General features: G+C 42.5%; 1 protein-coding gene across 1 annotated transcript in view; it reads left to right on the top strand.

Moving 5' to 3' along the window:
• The first annotated feature begins 4391 nt into the window (after positions 1–4391).
• LOC103183862 (disintegrin and metalloproteinase domain-containing protein 11) overlaps positions 4392–16113 on the top strand; it is a 42665-nt gene continuing 30943 nt past the window's right edge. Inside the window, exons 1-4 of the mRNA XM_042343443.1 lie at positions 4392–4449; positions 4971–5146; positions 6165–6241; positions 12821–12887. Of these exons, the coding sequence (XP_042199377.1) occupies positions 4392–4449; positions 4971–5146; positions 6165–6241; positions 12821–12887 (378 nt within the window). The remainder of the gene's footprint in view (positions 4450–4970; positions 5147–6164; positions 6242–12820; positions 12888–16113) is intronic.

The following is a 16113-nucleotide window of genomic DNA, read 5'->3' as shown; positions in this document are numbered from 1 at the left end:
CTTTCTAACAGAGTGCAATATATTGAGTAACACACAGTTCCATGACCTTCACTGTAATGGAATGGGATATTGTGTTTTACTCAAAAGGAGATTGAGGTATTCTCCCCGCTCACCCCCTTTGATCACAACATTCACAGTATAATTTAACATGGTTTCTTTTCGGGACAGTCATTACTGTGGTTTCTACTAAACAACATGAATTGATTCAGAAAATGGGTCTATTGACTTAGCACAAATACTCTTCAATTCTGAAGATGAATGTATGGTACAATAGATAATTGCTTCATATGTAACACCTGAATATACTTACAGATGTAGGTTTAGACATTTAGAACATATTTCCCAACCTAAATGCCAATTCACTTGAACTCCTTTCCCTTAAATCTCCTAAATAGTGCGAATGTTGTGAGCCCGATCAAGGGTTTCTTGTTACTAAAATATACTATTAGAAAGTAGAAAGTATTTTCCTTATAAAACAGTGAGAAATTATTTTCTGCAAGAGACTAAATAAAACTCTACTATTGACAAGTAGCTGTTGGGTGAGACCACGAGAATGTGACCTTTTTGTGTTCTATCCAGGACTTGCTTACGTTTGTATCAATTCCCATTCACACCACTTACAGCCTTGTTCTGCTTGATACACACTTGTTCATATCATGTAAAGAAATGGACCCTGGAATGTTGCCTTGAAGAGCCACTAAATGGCAGAGAACGGCTTTTCAATTCACGCTTACAATTTCATTCACTGAGCCCAGATTATACGGTATTTCTAAGATTTATGTTGGAACCCAAATAGACTTCAAGTGTACTGGAGAATAATTTCATCATCAAATACCATCTTAAAAAAAATCTTATTACGGGGTATTTTCCTTGTGTAGATCTGCCATGTCAGGTTTCCCTTCATCGGGATTTAGCTGACATTCACAACACAACCGTTCCTTGAGCTGGATCGTCAAATAATGCTAAATATTTTCTTTGGCTGGTATGAGGCATATTGATGCAACAGTAGTTTGCCTACAGACAGACCCTAAGTTTTCTTGATTCAAGCACTAACTAACCAGCACTGAGGTTGGGTATTCCAATGTATTCAGGGAGACACACAACGTGGATTTGCTGTTGTTTAGCATTCTGGACGAGGGATGCTAAACCAGATTATGAACTATATATATATTTTTAAAAATTGTACTTGATTGCCAGATTTTGGAAGTGTTTAAATATCTTATCATTATTTACAGATTAATCCATTTCCGGTTTGAATATGTTTCTGGAAGAAAAATCTTTATTGTCCTGCCCTCGTATCCCAATGATATTTTACTGATGTAGCAAAACTCAAGATGTCAGGATTCAGTTAAAGTCAGTCCTGAATTGTATTGAGTCAATCAACAAGTGTCATTCTTGTGCTAAAATAGAGTACGAGATTGCCTTCTTAATTTTTGTGTTTTGTCTTCTGGAACCTCACTGGAAGCTCTTTAAGATCTATACTTGCGTATAGTTGTATTCACAAAGTTTACATTTCAGCTGGAATTATTTCCTGGAAAACCTTTGAAATATAATTCCGTTTGTAACTGATCCGTCTGCGAGTCTTTCTGATTGAAATTTATTTTTTGTGAAATTTCTTTTTCAAGATTTACAACTTAATAAAATATTTTGTGAAAATGGACTTTAAAAAAAGTAACTGTATTGGAGTAAACTTTTAAGTTGATTTCTTTGGATAGATATTAAGATATATTAAGATAGATATTCTGTCAGGGTATTAAGGTATATGCTTTGATCGCCTAATCCACGAGTGTTTGTGGGACACTGCTGTGCGCAATTGGCTGCCGCGTTTCGCCCATACAGTTAATTCACTTACAGTGTACTCTGAAGCGCTTTGAGACGTCTAGAAGACATAATGAGGCACTGATAGGGATTATTATACAGGGCAAGCGGGTAATTGGACTTGAAGTACAGATCAGCCATGATCTTATAGAATAGCAGAACAGGCTCAAGGGGCTGAATGGTTTCCTCCTGTTTCTTCTATTAAAACAAACCTTGACCTGAGTGAGTTATAGAGGGGTAGGACAGTTGTCATATGATACTCCACAGTCAGTTGCTCTGAGAATGGGTGGTAGGTGGATGACAGGCGCGTGAGTTTCTCAAGGAAATCGGTGGGTTGGAATCTGCTTTTGCACGGTCTGTGTAAAGGAATGGGTTTAATAGGCCGATCGACCTTCCTCACTTCAGTTTGCTTTGTTCTAATATTAATGATATCCACAAGAGAAGACAGCGGTAAGTGGGGAAAAATATTGATTTTTTTGTACGGGGCTTTTAGCATCTGGTTTACATTTGAGAAATTTATGGGGAGCCATTATAAGAAAAGAACATCGAGCCGAAATTACAGTGGTGGCAATTCTGCTTCCTCTCGTTCACTTCGATGCCAAGATGACTGAGCAGCTCACCTTTATCCTGACCTTCTGCCTAATCCAAAAGTGAGTTGTGCTTCTCTTTATATCAATGTTTTCAGTGTTGTAGTTCTAAATGGAAAGTACACACCACTAGGAGTTTCTACAAATCCACCTCCCATAAGTAAACTTATTTCTTATCCACTGGTGGTTGATTTCATCCCTGCAAAATACAATTTTTATATAATTATTTTATTTTTTAAATTGTAATGTTTATAGTTTGGCCTACAAAATACACAGTCACTCCACTTTACAGTATATTCTATGGAGCGCTTTGAGCTGTCTCAACAATGCGATAAGGCGCTATATTAAATGCAAGGATCAATATTATTTCCCTACTGTTTGAAGGTAGCCATCTAATCAGTAACCAATTTTCAGGTCCTCTAAAGCACGGCTGTAAAGTGGTGCTGTTTCCATCCCCTACCTTCCATTTTGTCCCAGAGCAGAACCAATAATAGCACTGGGAGAACCAATAATTCTTACTTGAGTTTGAAAGTTGCAGTAAGATTCTGGCCCCCTGTGCGGCACATTGCTCCGATAAGCTGTATCCAATTTAGGACAACAATTATTTATACTATAACACCACTCACATTGGGAGAATGTCTCAAAGCATTTCACATAGCTGACTGGGAACCTGTGGTGGGGGTGAGGAGGAGTGGTAGGAGTAGGATTTGAAAGGATGGTTGGAGGGTCAAACATGGTTAGGAGAGTTCTCTATGTCCTGCGCACACACTCTCTGGTCTTGTGAGGTCTGGTCTGTGTTCCTTCTCCCTACAGCACACAGTACTGACAGTGGTCCTGCAGTTCGGTATCCACAGTCAAACTAACCTCTCAATAGCACATTAAGGAATGAAGGAATGCTTTGTATTTGTGACTATCAATGACTAGTGCCTTACATATGTTCCGGTTGTAAGCAGCACTTAATTTCGCTAAAGCCTCCTTCCTATCCCAATAACATGGCAGCCAGCTTCCAGTGGGGGGGAGGGAGGGAGAGGGATCACTTGTTGACTCTAGAACCTTTGCCTTCCCCGCCCTCCACCCCTCCCGATCCCAACCCGCAGTTCGTATCCAAACCCCTGACTGTCCAGCACCTTGGGATGTCCTCCCGACATGAAAGGCGCTGCATAAATGCAATGTGTGGCTGTTGTTGATTTGAACTCTTATGATGTTTTCCGCCTCTGCAAACGGTTGGAAAAGACCCTCCTCCCGAAGCACCATAAGCACAGCGCCATAGTGTTAAAAAAAAAGAACCCACCCACCATCCAACCCCATGCAAGCCCAGGCTTGACATGAAATTTGGCAACGTGTTTTCAAAAAAAAACATTGATTGCTTCACCCACTGAATCTCCCAGTCAGTCAGAGAGAAATGAACAGAGTGAAACAAGCACATAGTGATGGACGTTAGGAACCTGAGCAGAAATGAAATAGGGTTAAATAGAGTTGGAGTCTGATTGGAGATGTCATACAGCTGGAAATGCACCAAACCCCCACCACAGCTTATTGCTAATCGTCGATGATGACCTGGACAGTGGCAACACGAACCAGTTACCAGTCTTATTATGAGTATTATTATGATTATTATTATTATTGCTGGCAGCTCGCCACTGCAGTGTAGGCTGGGTTTCTCCCAGAATGGTGCATTGAGCTGAAATCCTGCAGGTGCCAGTGAGTGGATCTGGGTGAGAGATGAGATGAGATGAGAGAGGCTTTATTTATTCTCTCACAAAACGTTTGATGGAACTGACTGCAGGAGCGTGAATGGAAAGGGTCCAACCCATCAGCAAACAGACAGACAGACAGACAGACAGACCACATAGACAAGATTCCTCCTCAACCATCGCCTATCCTTTTAAGTCAAAGGAAAAGAAAAACAAAAGGGAGACAAAGAGAGAGACAAAAAAGTCAACCTTTTATGAACATAGTCTTAGCTGCTCTGCTGTGGAAATTAATATGACTCCAATGCAATCTTGGATTTTCTGTGCATTATTCTGTATCACTTACCCTACAGGTAAGGCAATGAATACCTTTATTTTCTCTCTCTCTCTCTCTCTCTGTCACTTTTAAAAATTGGCGCTTTTTGTAATTACTGTCGAATCATCCTTTTTTTTTCATCCCTCCCTCTCCTCCCTCCCTCCATTTGAATAAAGTTTAGCTCACTGGGGGGTGAATCTGTCTCTCTGTGTCCTGTGCGTGGGTGAAATTTGCAATTCGTCCATTATTTTTAGCCCATTGCTGCATCAACAGAAAATTCTGCAGTGTTGCCTGTACCAGGGCACTCCCAGCAAGAACCTGTCGCCCTTGCAATGTTGTCTCACAGTTATTAATGGTTATCAGTGAAGATTCCTGATCAATGCAGAGTCAGATACCTTCCTTCTATTTTACACTAAACGTTTGATTTCTCCACACCCAACCCTCTCTCTCTCTCTCTCTCCCTGCCCTCCCTCCACACTCTTACTGTGTGTGTCTGTGTCTGTGTGTGTTTTTTCTCTCTCATCATCATCATCATTATTATTATTATTATTATTCAAGGTCTTATTAAATCAGAGACCCAGGCTGGGAAGAGGTGGAATGAACATTGCAGAGGCAGATCAGTCCTACAAGAGGTTACTCAGCCCCAGAGATTGATCCACAGCATCCATTCAGAAAACGAAATCACACACGACTTGCTTAACACCAGAGTCAAAAACAACACGAACCGTGCTCATGTAAGCCTTTAAGATGATCATCCTTGTATTTCTGTTGTTTGTCTTCCCCCACTTCCATCCCCCACCCCCCCCCCCCACACCGCTCCCACGCCCACACACAAGAAAATGCCTTTTAAAATATAATAAAATAATAACAATCCTTGCATTTGATATAGCGCCTTATCACAGAGTTGAGAGACATCTCAAAGCACTTCACAGGATATAGTATAAAGCGAATTGATTGCCTATTTTGTGGGCGAAACGTGGCAGCCAGTTGCGCATGGCAGTGTCCCACATATTAAAGTATTGATAGATTGCAGGAAACTGTTTTTAAGGTTGTGTGTGTGTTCCCAAATGGAGGACATTGGCTGTTAATGTGAGCAATCATCCCCGGCAAAATATACAAGGTAAAAATGTCTTTGGTGTCAAATGAATCAGAGATCTTGTGTGGGCAAAGGATGCTCCCTTTCTGAGGTACTAGGAAACCTTTTGATGCTCAAATATGCAACAATAAACCGCATGTCGCTAGCACAATACTGAGAGCAAAGCCTGAGAATTCTTTCCCCTAGGTTCCTTGTAGTTTGATCTTTCGTTACACGAATTAATTAAATTAGTGTTTCAAACATTGTTATTTGCTATTTGCAACAACAACAAATTATATTTTGCCTTTCAGGAGGGAGGGTGGGACGGTGGGAGGACGTCCCAAGGCGCTGGGCAGTCAGGGGTTTGGACCCGAGTTGGGGGCTGGGATCTGGAGGGGTGGAGGGCAGGGAGGGTAAGGGTAGAAGGGTGACCAAAGGCGCGGTTGAACCTTGCATTGTGCATTCACAGTTCCAGTCATTGTAAATGTACACAGTAGTTCCATTTCACACTTGTCAAGGATAATCCAAAAAGCCAGCATTTGCAACTGAATTAATCGTATTTCTTCACCTTGGATCAAGCAATTCACCTCTTAGTTATAACCTCAAAAGGACCAGCTTGTCGTGTATTGAGAGGACTGCAAAGACCATTTAATAATACTGTTCATTTTATTTTACAGTTTATTCATCTTGCACAAGCTAGCTTTCTGATAGAAGCTTTCGACTCATCCTTCATTTTGGACTTAGACTTAAACCAGTAAGTATCTTAATAATAATGATAATAATAATCCTTGCATTTGATATAGTGCCTTATATTGTAAAAATATTGTTTGGGTAAAAACATCAGTTTATCCACAAAAGTCAGTGCATAGAATGAGTGTACATTTCCTCGTGTACTGTATATACATGAATGTCGTTATTTTGCCAAATGTTAAGTTTTATTCTGGCAATAATGTTATTCTGTGGTTATTAATTACCTAAGATATCATTCTCCAAGTCAAGTGGTTTTGCAAGGGTTGAGCCATCCTTGTCGTATTCTATCAAGGGCAGACGTAGTTGGATATTTGTGTTGCAGGGTCATAGAGTTGTTTGACGTTGGTCTGTGAAATGGAAGAGCCCTGGAAATTTCAGGACAGGTCTTACATTGTAAGCTGAAGGCGTGCGGTGTGGACAGGCTCCATCAGTAGCCACTGAGACAATATGATATCACATAAGCTCCAGCAGCTGAGTGCTGAGCGAGAGAGAGAGAAGGTGTGTTTTGTCAGTGCTGTGAACTGAACACTTAATTCACAAGCCCAGGTTCTGGAGCATCGGACTGACTGCTGGCAGCACAGTGAAGTGCATTAAGAAGCCTGGTTTACAGCAACAATTTGCATTCATGTAGTGCCCTTCATGCAGGGCAGCTTCTCAGAGGTGCTCAACAGTGGCGGAGCTCGCGCCAAGCCATGGAGTGGTGGGGGGGGGAGGAAGGAGGTGACCGTGAGCACGGTCGAAGAGGAAGAATTTAAACATCCTCTTTGTCGGCACTTTCTTAAATTGGCCCGAAAAATGCCAATCATCCAAATTCCGCCCACGTGCACAGAGAGGGCACTGACACCTTTTTCTTGATGTTATTTAAAGAGAAACATTGGAAAAGCATTCTGTTCAAGGCTGTGGAAGGAGGTTCTGTACAGAGGACAGTAAAAGCCCACTGCGTCCCATACAATTCATCCCCAATAAAGTAAGCTCATACTGCACTATTTTTATAGAACTTTACAGAAGGAGGCCACTTGGCCCAATCTGTCCCTGCTGGCTCTCAAACCCCTCAATCAATTTTTTCACCAAATAGCTGTCCAACCCCATTGGAATTTAGAACCATGGAAATTTACAGCACAGACGAGGGGCATTTGCTGATACAATCTGTCTCCACTGCCTCTCCAGATAATCCAATTCACAAAGTTTCCATGTTCATGCATTAATTAAGACGATGCCCCGTCACCTCCTCTATCTCCCTGTCTCAGTGTCGAACTCACCAATAGTTAAGCGCTACGAGACATTATCCCGTGTGGAGGGCGCTGTGTAAACGCAACTTGTTGTTGAATTTACCTTTCCTTTTTATTCCACAAGACGGAAATGTGTAATCAATATCAACGAATTATTGAAAAAGAAGCATATTCAGAACCATGGCTGACAACGTTTCAATCATGGAATAGTTATTTTAAAAAGCTAATGACATGATGTGATCAATTAGCAAGAACTTGGCTGCCGTTAATCTCTAATAATGCTACAAAACCCTCTTGTTAATTGACGTTGCAAACATCATTATTGCAGAAGGATTTAAATGGGATTTCACCGAGCGGTCGAAAGGAATGTTACTGACCAGAATGTTTTATTTATTCAATTCCCTGTTAGCTAGAGAGTAGCTCCGAGCACTTAAAACATTAGATTTATTGAGTCAATTGGATCATCCGATAGCTCTCTTAAACAGAAAGCTGACCTCTTTGGATAGGATCGAAGGTTGAAAGGGGATCTAATAGAGGCAGCTGACAGTAATGGTACTTTTTATGGTATTAATGTCACTCTACATTTTCTGAGGAAGGTTCGACATAACAGCTAGTGATTAGCATTCCTTCTCAAGGTAGATTCTCAAAGGACATCCTCAAATTCATTGCAAGTCCAGTTTAAACTAAGATACGGCATTAATCATGAACTATTTCAAAAGTGTCTCACCTAAGTATTAGCTATTGTATCAGTGGAAGAGAAGGTGAATGTGAGATGAGAATCCTTCACATCACTGAACCTATGTCCTCTTGTATTATATCTAAGCGTAGTGTTGTGAGCTTACTTTCTCAATCCTATGAACCTTTTTCTAGGTAGAAGAGCCCTAGTTTATCTGGTTGTTTCTCATAGCTTAGGTCGGAGATCAGTCTTATTATTCTTCTCTGTGACACCTCTCCTGATCCCAACCCCCAGCTCGGGTCCAAATCCCTGACTGTCCAGCGCCTTGGTCCGTCCTCCTGACGTGAAAGGCGCTGTGTAAATGTAATTTGTTGTTGTAGTTGTTATGTATAGAGGCCCTGGTTTGATGCAGTAATTAAAAAATGGATACAGTACTTCAGAAGCAGCCGAACACACAACTTATGCAAAATAGTATCTTGTTTTCCTTGTTCGTTGCTGTCTCACCCTGCTCAGACAAGCCAGCAAACACAACCTCTTTCAACTTTCCCTGGAGCGCTTTCTGCTCTGTCCACGGAGCCTCCTGGATTTGCTTCACGTACCTGAACCTCGCATTGATCCACAGGGAGGTTGGGAACCAGTTAAGTTAATGTGATTTGCAAACGCTGATGGTGGTTGCACAGGTGCCCCACTGCCACAGAGACCTGTGGCTGTGAAAGTCACGGCAACTGCTAATTGTTTTGCTTCAGGTGATTTCCAGGCAAATGAAGGAGGTTTGCAGTGACATGGCTCAAGGGACAGGTCTGTCTGTAGCCAAGGAGCCACAAATGCCCTGCACCTGCTGCAGAGCTGGCAGCTGCATTTATTCTTTTCGAAGCAAATGTTGTTTGTGCTGAAGCTTGATTTCCCCAAAAGAATTGGGAGTAAGTGACTGTATCCGGGCGGAAGCACGGATACCATCAGTCAATTGCATGCTGTAGCACCCCAGTGATGTTCCTTCAGCCTCTCTGCCCCCACCCTCTGGAACTCCATCCCACAGTCCCTCCGCCTCGCTCGCTTCCTTGCCTCCTTCAAGACCCATCTCAAGACCCTCCTCTTCGACCGTGCCACTGATCGCCCTCCTACCCCCTCTCCTCCCCGCCGTCCACCCCTCTTGATTCCAACTACTAGCTCGGGTGCAGATCTCTGACTGTCCAGCGCCTTGGGACGTGCTCCTGACGTGAAAGGCGCCGTGTAAATGTAACTTGTGGTTGCTGGTGTTTGTCACTGTTGGAATACTCCTTCAAGAGTAAATTGACAATGAACAGAAGGGTCAATAAGAAGAAGAATTGCAGGAAGTACAAATAATAATAATAATCCTTGCATTTGATATAGCACTTTTCACGTCGGGAGGAAGTCCCAAAGCGCTTCACAGAACATATTGTAAAGTGAATTGACTGTATATTTGTGGTCGAGCGCGGCAGCCAATTGCGCACACAATGTCCCACAAACAGTCATAGATTGAAAATGACCAATTTTATTATTTTTGGTTTTGGAGGGATTATTATTAGTCATGTGGAGTAAGGAAACTTGCCCAAGGTTTCGCCCTCTGCCTGGAATTGAACTCAGGTCTCTCGCTTGACCACTGAGCTACAGGACTCCACATGGACACTGGGAGTGAGACAAGGTGTGTGTCGTTTAGAGCAGTGGGTTTTTTGAGCGTTTGGATTAATAAGTAAAGAAGCTTATGAACGCACCCTTGGTTTGGATCGAGTTATAATGCCACTGACCTCAACAGGCAGGTGGACACAATCCTCCAAATCAGTGCAAATATATTGACATTCGGTTATAATTCGGGTTATTTGTATTTACTCACTTGTGCTAAGACCACTCGAATGAGACAATGCAAGGTTGTCTGCAGCCTTGCGTTAATGCATAGTTAGTGCATCCTTTGCTTTCTCCTTCAGTCGAGTGTTAAACGAGAGCAGCTCAAACTCGATGAAGCATCTGAAACAGATTATCACCAACGCGTTCTAATTTGGATCCCTCTGGAGCCGGTGATAAATTATTGTGCCCTGTCTGTCTACAAGGGCTTTGAGACTTCCTCCCAATGTGACAGGTGCTCTGAATTGTATTGTGTTGTTTTGTATAAGGGGAGCTAAGGTCAAACTGGGGAGAGGTATTAATGGGCTTAGGGTTCTTCTGACTGGGACCCCTCTTGGTCCTTGTATACATTAATGAGCTGGATTCACAGACACCCCCCCTTCCCCCCCATTGTAAGGTCAATACATCCTCAGTGCTGCAGTGGAGTGTCAGCCTGGAACTGTGAGTGTGAGGTCCTAACGTGGGGCTTTAATCCACAGCTTTCTGACTCAGAGGCGAGAGTGCGAGCAACTGAGCCAGGCCAACATCTTAAGTGCTGTGATGGACGGTTGGTTGGATGGATGACTATTCTGGGAGGATGAGATCAAATGGGCCGATCATTATTCTTCATCCAAACTGCTGTTGTGATCTTGTGATTTTCTATTTCCTATTGGATGTGTCCCAATCCAAATACACTTACATTTCTTCGATTGCAAAATGTACCATTATAACTGGAAGCTCCCTCTCTCAATTATTTATGCCCCTTACTCTTACCAACAAGATATTACACTCTTCTTTATTGTATGCCTGGAGAGAAGAGAATTCTTTAAATAGAACACATTTCGAAATAAATAAAGGAAAGATCTTTGCTAACATGCTGAGGTGTTTAGCCGTGTTATCTACGGAAAGGTCAGGCTGAACAAAACTGCTGTGGAAGCAGACTTGCCTATTAGAGAAAACGCAAAATACTGCATATTTTGCTGGAAAGGGAATCATAGAATCGTACAGCACAAAAAGAGGCCATTCGGCCCATCGAGACTGTGCCGGCTCTTTGAAAAGAGGATTGTAATGTCAATCCCACTCCCCAGCCCTTTCCCCATAAACCTGCAAACCCGTCCTCCTCAAATACCAGTCCACCGTGTTTTTAAAAGTAGTTATCGAATCGGCCTCGACCGCCCTTTCAGCCAATGTGTTCCAGATTCGAACAACTCGCTGCGTGAAAAAATTTCTTCTCACCTCTCCTCGGCTTCTTTTAGATACTATTTTAAATCTGAAAGTGAGTCAACGTTTCGGGTCCACAACCCTCGTCAAAACTCTAACCCTAACCCTAGTTTTTGACAAAGAGTCATGGATCCACTTTTCTTTCTCCATAGATGCAGCATGAGTGTTCCCAGCGATCTCTGTTTTGAGTGCCTGTTAGAGAGTTGTCTGTGGCTTAGTGTGAGAAATCAGGATGGAGGAAATTGTTGCACACAGCAGAGATGAGAGGTGACCAGATTCTTGTGTTCCCGAAACCATTAGTATTCCATGTTTGACAACTCAGTTGTTAGTCAGTCGGAAACTGATCGTGGCTAATAGGCACTATCATGCTTACTGAGTCAGACGTATATATATTTTCACATTAATACAATAGGAAGTATTATGCTCAATTTAAGAGTACATTGCCTTGGTGACGATATTAAAGTTCATAGGCACCAGGCAAGGAAGCCTCTCAGTTTGAGAACATTGGTAACAAAAGTAGAATTCTTCTGTAATTTGAGAGCTTTGATAATGAAGGTTGAATCCCTGCGTAATTTGTTGAAGTCTGTACAGTCTGTAAATCATAAAGCTGTAACGTCTGTAGATTGCCTCTCAACTAGGTCACACATCTCTGGAACACTCTCCCTCAATCCCTCTGTCTTGCCCCCTCTTTCCTCTTAACCCCTTTTTCAAGTCCCACCTGAAAACGTCCTTTTCGACCGTGCCTTCGGTCACCTCCTTCCCTCTTCCCCCCCACCCCCCCCGCCCTCGGCTTGGAGTCAGGCTCCGCCACTGTTAAGCGCTCTGGGACACTGCCCTGCGTAGAGGGCGCTATATAAATGTAAGTTGTTGTTGAAGTTGTAGACTTTGTACAATCCGTGGAGGTTTTAAGATGGCTTTTACGTATCGATTGAACCTCTGAGGTTGAACCTCGGCTGAGAGGTCTGTCAGTCCTCTTAAAGAAACAAGGAAGAAGAGTTTTATTGAAGGGGATGGTCAGCTGAGTCTACAGTAGCAACTGCCTTTTATTTACCGGGTTTGGCCTTCACGGTCTGGGTGGAATTGATAAATCAGTTGCTCGCTTCCTGAAGAGGTTACATCACGCTCACTGCCTCGTCAATGTAACGGCTTACGTCAGGATGGTTCAACTAGTGGTCCGTGGGTGGTATGCGACCTGGGGATGATTTCATCTTACTCTCAGCAGCCAAAAGGTTGGATCGCCTCTGAGTTCAAGAAGCCAACAAGCAATATCGTTTAAGTACCTTATTGTAGTAATAATAATAATCCCTGCATTTGATTCGGTGCCTTATCACGTCGTCGAGACGTCTCAAAGCGCTTCACCGGATACATTGTGAAGTGAATTAACTGCGTATTTTGTACCTTCCCATTTATATCGGCAGCGTTCGTTTCTGTTTTCTCAAGTGTTGAGGAAATTTTGTCAGAGACAAATTGATGCCCACATGAGGGAGAAGAGAATAGGGGAGTGTACAGGAGGGGGTGGAGGCTCGTGCGGGAGCATAAACATCGGCACGGACAAGTTGGACCGAATAGCCGGTTTCTGTGCCATAATGTAACACGTACCTTGTCTTTTTCTCATCAGCAATTTGCTCTCGTCACAGTACATTGAAAGGCATTTCAGTGAGGAAGGAAAGCCTACAGAAACTCAGGTAGGATGATGTTCTGTACCACTGTGCCTGAGCTTTGTTGGGGTTATTGAGCTCTTTAATTTTAATGATGTCCCCCCACCACCCACCCAGCTTTTATGATTGTTTGAGATTCTTAGCCTTTCAAACATTGCAACACTGAAACAGTATTTGAACCCGTGGGTGAGGGGATAGAACATATTGGGAATTCTTCCAGTCTCTCCAAGTGAGGCCTCAAACATGGTGGCCTCGTCGGATGGTGGGCTCCAAGGTGACCTGCTTGGCCACGGAATATTGGATTTGAGTCAACCCTCTGTGACGGTCTCGGTAGCCCAGTTTCCTGAACCAGGTTCCCGAATCCTGTTCCCTAATTTGCTGCCTCCTATCCTGTTCCTTTGAGAAGAAATCATAAAGAATACCATATAACGTCTGAAATGTTACATAAATGTATTATATAAATGCCTCAAAGCGCTTCACAGCAGTCACCAGCAAGTGTGGCAATTGTGTACTTGTGGTCAAACGGGGCAATAATCCCTCCAAAAAAATAAATAAACTGGTCGTTCAATCCACGACTGTTTGTGGAGACGCTGCTGTTTGCGTTTCGCCTACAAAATATACAGTCGATTCGCTTTACAGTGATAAGGTGCTATACCAAATGAAATGATTATTATATTATTACTTATATAGCGCCTTTCACATAGCGAGGACGTCCCAAAGCGCTGGGCAGTCAAGGATGTGCACCCGAGCTGGCAGGTTGGCATCAGGAGGGGTGAAGGGCAGGGAGAGAGGGGTGAGGATGGGGGTAGGAAGGAAGTTCTCAGAGAACGACACTCGCCCTCTGAGATAAACAGAGGCCTGGAGGCAGTTTTCCTGCCAGAATGTCCTTTTCTGTCTGCAGACCTACACGGCATTAGCAGCAACTGAGAACGGAGAAAGGAAAAGCTAAACTTGTGAATTTAACGCTGCAGCAAAAATTGATGTGAAATCGCTGCAAATAATTAACGTTGCTTTTATTTATTAATAAGGGTTAAACCAAACAGTCTGGATGCTTCGATTTCATACAGTGAGCGGCTGCTTTTCCTTGTATGAAAATAGATAAATTATTAATTGTAACAATGTAGAACGCTGGAACTGGAGAATAACATTTCTGTATCAGTGTGAGAAATAATGTGATTTAATGTAACCGGGTCTGCCTGAAGGTCTATCAGTGGATCTCAGCCGTCGACAGGAGCTCACTGATCCTCAGTGGTGAGAGCGCTCGCCTCACAACCGAGAGGACCCGGGTTCGATTCCCGGGCCGGGCGAAATGTTGGGCAAGTTTCCTTACTCCACGCGCCTCTGTTCACCTCGCTATACATAGGAACCCGGTTGTGAGTCGATTGGCGAATCAATATTCCGGCGGTAATCATCCCTCCAGAAAAAATAATAAAATACTAATTTGATCATTCAATCCACGACTGTTTATGGGACGCTGCTGTGTGCAATTGGCTGCTGCAATTCGCCCGCAAAATATACAGTCAATTCACTTTACATTATATTCTGTGAAGCACTTTGAGACGTCTCGAAGATGTGATAAGGCGCTTTATTAAATGCGAGGATTATTATCATTATTATCAGGCAGACAGAGTTGGTTTGGTGCTCCAGACTGTACAAGCAGGGATCGTAACATGTATTTAGAACTCGCTCTTGCAGCAAATGTAACTCTGTGCACAGATGTCTCAAAGGCATTTATGTGGAATAAAGTATTCTGAAGTATTCAGACGTAGTGAAGAGGCAGAAAAAAGGAAGGCAAATTGACAAATTGGAGGGTAGGAGTAATCAAATTCATAGGCTTTCTATATATACTGGAATAATTGCTCAAATTGGGTGGAATAGGATGAGGCTTGGACCAGAATATTGTGCAATATTGAAGTAATGTCAAAAGTTTTGGATTTGCAAGGTTTCCATGTATTATTTTTTTACGCGCGTATATATAATAGCAACAACAATAACAACAGCAACAACTCGCATTTATATAGCGCTCTTCCCGCTGGGCAGAGTCTCTGAGCACAATCACAATTGATACAGACTTTCACGTCAGAAGGAGGTCCCAATACGCTGCACAGAATTTTCTGTAAAGTGTAGTGACTGTATTTTGTGGGTTACAGCAGCAGCCAGTTTGCACGCAGTGTTATCCCCTAGTCATGAAGCAAGTGACCAGTTTTATCTGGGAGATTGTTGAGCAGGACACTGGGGAAAGAAACTCCTTTCTCTAATAATAATATTATTATTAATAATAGTAATAGACACTATAGTCTGGATTTTCTATTGGTAATGGCACAATAATGGATTTAATATTTTATTATTGTACAGTCAGAGCAACTGGGCTTTTTTTTGTCCTCTACATAAAATGACAATCGAAAGAAAACCAGGACTAGTCTGTGGCAATTCTCACAAGGAATTTCTAAAATCATTGAACATGTATTAATATATTTTATTCTTCGCCAATTATGTGATGTTTCCAAATTTGAAAACGACAGAATTCTTCTCAAATCTGTTTAGAGATTCTCAAATGAGACGACAATGACTGTGTCCTTTCACTCTGCGTTTCCAGCCGGCATCTAGCCTCCCCTTCCTGCCATCAATTTATAGCCACCAAGCTCGGTGTCACTTAATCAATCGTTCACTTATTTCTGCCTCTTCACTACGTCTTTCAGCCTTGGTGGCACAACAACATTATACGGCTCTGTTTACAGTTAAAATAACCTTTACTGTCACTGCTGTCTGGCAATCTTGCTTTAGAAGTACAGCAGCTGTCTACTGCAAATTCAGGATGGGTATTTTTTTTAAATAATAATAATAATACTTGCATTTGATACAGCACAATTTCACATGATTTGCTGTGAAGTGTAGTGACCGTGTATTCTGCAGTCAAATGCAGCAGCCAAGTTGCACACAGCAATGTCTCACAAACAGTCATAGAGTGAATGACCGAATTTACTTGGAGGATTGTCCGCCAGGACACTGGGAGAGAGAGACTTCTCTTACCACAAAATCTGTTCGGGTCCATTTGAACAGGAAAACAGACGGGTTTAACATCTCATCTGATGAAGTTCACCTTGAGATGTGATTGCCACAACACAACATGATTCCTGTGACACACAATAAATGACTCGTTCATAGAGACAATCTGTGCGAGTGTCCAACAATGGAGTCCTGTATCTCAGTGGTTAGAGCACTCGCCTCGCAAGCGAGAGACCTGGGTTCGATT

The sequence above is a fragment of the Callorhinchus milii genome, unplaced genomic scaffold (genome assembly GCF_018977255.1).
Source record: "Callorhinchus milii isolate IMCB2004 unplaced genomic scaffold, IMCB_Cmil_1.0 Scaffold23, whole genome shotgun sequence".
Lineage (NCBI taxonomy): Eukaryota > Metazoa > Chordata > Chondrichthyes > Chimaeriformes > Callorhinchidae > Callorhinchus > Callorhinchus milii.
Note: the sequence above shows the minus strand (reverse complement) of the source record. Positions and strands in the feature narration are given on the sequence as shown.